The sequence below is a fragment of the Electrona antarctica genome, assembly GCF_951216825.1.
Source record: "Electrona antarctica genome assembly, chromosome: 4".
NCBI lineage: Eukaryota > Metazoa > Chordata > Actinopteri > Myctophiformes > Myctophidae > Electrona > Electrona antarctica.
Genome location: NC_136809.1, coordinates 24,185,497 through 24,189,306, shown reverse-complemented (window position 1 = coordinate 24,189,306; position 3,810 = coordinate 24,185,497). Strand labels below are relative to the sequence as shown.

The 3,810-nt window shown below is 43.4% G+C and overlaps 1 protein-coding gene across 1 annotated transcript in view; it reads right to left on the bottom strand.

The window, feature by feature from the left end:
• cacng4b (calcium channel, voltage-dependent, gamma subunit 4b) overlaps positions 1-1,886 on the bottom strand; it is a gene marked incomplete at both ends in the record, with an annotated part of 7,052 nt that extends 5,166 nt beyond the window's left edge. Inside the window, one exon of the mRNA XM_079500125.1 lies at positions 1,673-1,886. Coding sequence (XP_079356251.1) covers positions 1,673-1,886 — 214 coding nt within the window. The remainder of the gene's footprint in view (positions 1-1,672) is intronic.
• Positions 1,887-3,810: the final 1,924 nt, after the last annotated feature.

Here is a 3,810-nt window from a genome sequence, read left to right as displayed (position 1 = left end):
CCAAAGCTGCCTTTTCAATTCAGGGAAGCGCTGTCAGTCTGCGGCCCGAATCAAATCAACACGGGACAGCACAGAAAGTGTCTGGCAGTAAATCAACAGGTGTGTCTGCCACTTGTGATGTCGGTGAGATGAGGCCTTGTCCTCATAGCACACCAAGCTCTCTCTGCTCCACCGGATCCACATGCAGTCTGAGACGAGGTGCTTATAAGTGGGAGTCCTTGTATACATTATGTCATGAGTGGCTATACATAACATAACACGACTTTGCTTTCCTTTAAAAGACCATCCGCCATCGTCAGTGCGGCGCGTTCTTGTTTTTACATGCAGCACAAAGCATGTGTACACAGACCTCGCAATCACATTCACACATAGAGACAGCACTCTGCTACCGCCACTTTTTCCCCAGTGCAACTTTACATACATTAACACATTTGATGGTTGAAGGCGCATGATATTAGACCCACCTGATCTTGCCCTGAAAGAGGCTTGACCAGATGAACCCTTTGGCGAAATGGTCATCCCTCACTGACCGACTGACTGATTGAATCACAGAGGTATTTAGACAACAGCTCAAATCTCCTGTCCTGCACATACTGTACTATAATACTGTATACATATTTTGGATGGGATGGGAAAAGAGGCGGGGAGAGAGAGAGGTTGGTGGGAGATGAAAGGGCATAGGCTACTGTAGATAGACCACTGATTCTCAATTTTGGGACTGTTACAAATGGAACCAAATAGACAATATTCACCTTTAGACCTTCCAGAATTCCACCTGTGGGATTCTGGGACCTCTGTCTTTCACTGACACAGTCGACGAAATAGTCAACTAATATATGACATACTCATGTGACATTTCAGCACTAGAATCGATGGACAGCGACACTCACTAGCCTGGTCTGCATTTTGAGTGGCGTATTTTTTTCCCCCTCGGGTTGTTTATTCGTTTCCAAATGGTTTACTTTTAACTGTTAACAATAACATTCCTCGTTAAATGAGCCGAGATGCATATCGTTTCAGTGTCTCCCAAATTCCCAATAGTTTTCTGTTTCATTTCAGGTTTTCCACACAATGAACAAGACGCGCAATGAAAGTTAAGTATAGTCTCCCTCAAATCGTTTCAACTGGGTTTTGCATATAGTCTAATTCATACTTGAGCGAGTTAAATAGACCTGTGGATTGATGACAATAGCCTAATAATAATAGTAGGCCTGCCTACTACTACTACTACTACTACTACTAATAATAATAATAATAATAATAATAATAATAATAATAATAATAATATAATAATTACGCACGCACATAAGAGTATCTTTTAGCATAGTTTTGCACACCACCATGATCATCTTTTCATGCATGGTAGCCTAGAGCTGTCAACTATAGGCTACGCCCTGCTATAGGCTATACAATACAAATAACTTGGACTATACTTGTAGCATTTCCATAGACCTAGAATAGATAGACATAGTTTATAGCAACGTTTGGAACCTCAATAGCGGAGGGTGAGGTTCCAAACGGGGCTAAGTTGGACAATAAAAAACACTGGGCTGCACAATTCCGCTTTATAGTTTACAAAGAGGATAAGCTATAGGATATATAATTATATTATATTATATCTAATTAACGTGAGGAATATAACACAAGTGAACTAATAAGTATCGGAACGTACCTTCGATGCAGCAGACTCTCCACAGTCCGGAGTGCGTCATGTCGCCTTTAACTTTCTGGGTTTGCGTGTCGTCGGTGGTGACATTAGTGGTGTTGCAAACGTATGCCCGGTTGTAAAGCCAGTAATCGGTGCCGATGGCAATGGTCATGAGGCTGAAAGCGGCAAAAGCGCCAACAACGGTCAGCAAAGTCTGAACTCCTCTACTCCACGCCATGGCGTCTCATAATAATAGCCAAATCCACTTCTAGCCTGTACTCTCAAAGCGAGACTCCAGCGGGCGCATTCTAAACATTACAATATTGCATTCGCATACTTCCTTCCGATCTTTCCACGATATATTTCCAAGTCAATGCATATTCCACTTTCATTAACTTAAATCGAAGTTCAGCATGTCTCGACTGAGATCAAGTTGACGGGCTGATTTCAGGAATTGTAGCCCATTCTATACGAAGTTGGGTTCATCCGCATGCATTCCATTCGGCTACAGGTGGAAATATGAGCAGTAGCCTAGAGCTATAGCCTATTGCGGGGTTGAATGAAAAATATAGTGTAGCCTAGTTAATTGATCGACTTCCCCTTTGTGTAGTTTGTTTTCAATATTATAATGTATGTGATTTGACTGACAAGAGCGCAGCATCTTCTATCCAGAGTCCAGACGACCAGACCACACCTTCCAAGGCTACAGTCAAGCCAATGGGAAACGGCAGTTTAGGCATGAAAACACACAAAGTGACGAAATGTTTCTGTCCGGTGGGTTCAAATCTCGGGTTGCAGTCATGGGCCCTATCTTGCGTCAGGGGCACTTTTTCCTTAATTTGGGGGTTTAGAGAATAACGAGCCAAGAGGCGTCCCCCCGTTAAATTGGCTATTTTATGCCACCGCCTAAATCCAGTGCAACATCTGTTTTATTAAAGTATTGCACAGTGACAACTAAAGTATCTGTAATGTTTATGTTGTATACTAAAAAAACAAATCTAAATTGGTCCAGGACTTGTCACTCTTCGCACTTCGCCAATAGAAGTCTATGTATATATAGAAGAGCCGCCATTGGACTGGCCCCATGAAGTGAACGGAGTTGTCGTAACTACCTAATTCATCGGCGCACGTACCAGGCGTGCACGCACCAGGGCCGTGCAGAGTTAGTGTCGAAGTGTCCTTGAGCAAGACACTGAACCCCTAATTGCTCTTGATGTGCTGGTTGGTGCCTTGCATGGTTTCCTCCGCCATCGGTGTATGTGTGTGTGAATGGGTGAATGTATTGCACATCTATGTAAAGCGCCTTGGATAAAGGCACTATATAAATGCACCATTTACCAATGGTCCCCAGATCTCGCAACCAAAGAGGGAAATTAGTTATATCACAGAGTCCAATATTTTAAGCCATGTTTTTATTGGGATGTCTATTTTGATGTTTCTTTTGATGGCATAGAAGGCCCTTCTTCACACACATGCACTCTTTACATTGGGCCCCTGCCCTCTCAGTGCTCTGAAGGAGCTTGGGTTTGAACTGCAGCCACTCTACCCCTGAGCTACCGCCGCCAATTATAACATGGCTTAAAATACTGGACTCTGTGATAGAACCAATTTCCCTCTATGGTTGCGAGATCTGGGGACCATGAGCGCGAAAAATGGGATAAACACCAAACCGAGACCCACACAGAATTCTGCAAATCCATTCTCTGGACCCAGCGAAAAACACCAAAGAATCCATGCAGGGCAGAATTAGGACGACACACACTCATAATCAAAATAAAAAAGAGAGCACAACTAGAAAAAGTGCCCTTCTGGGCACAGGTCTCCACCAGGAGGATAGGAGTGTGTGATGTTTGGCAAAATGTTTAGGAGTAATATAAACATTTATTTTGTGTGTGTGTGTGTGTGTGTGTGTGTGTGTGTGTGTGTGTGTGTGTGTGTGTGTGTGTGTGTGTGTGTGTGTGTGTGTGTGTGTGTGAGACAGACACGGCTTGGCCTGTTGTAGCGCCACCATGAGGCTGATTTGAAAACTGTACAAAGCGGGCTACTCCTGAAAAGTTTAGAAGCCAATCGTAGGCAATGAAGGTGGATTATGAGAAATCAAACAAACCCGTCTTGATCACATGACTATGGAGAGCATGTGTACCGATTTGCGTGAAATTTGG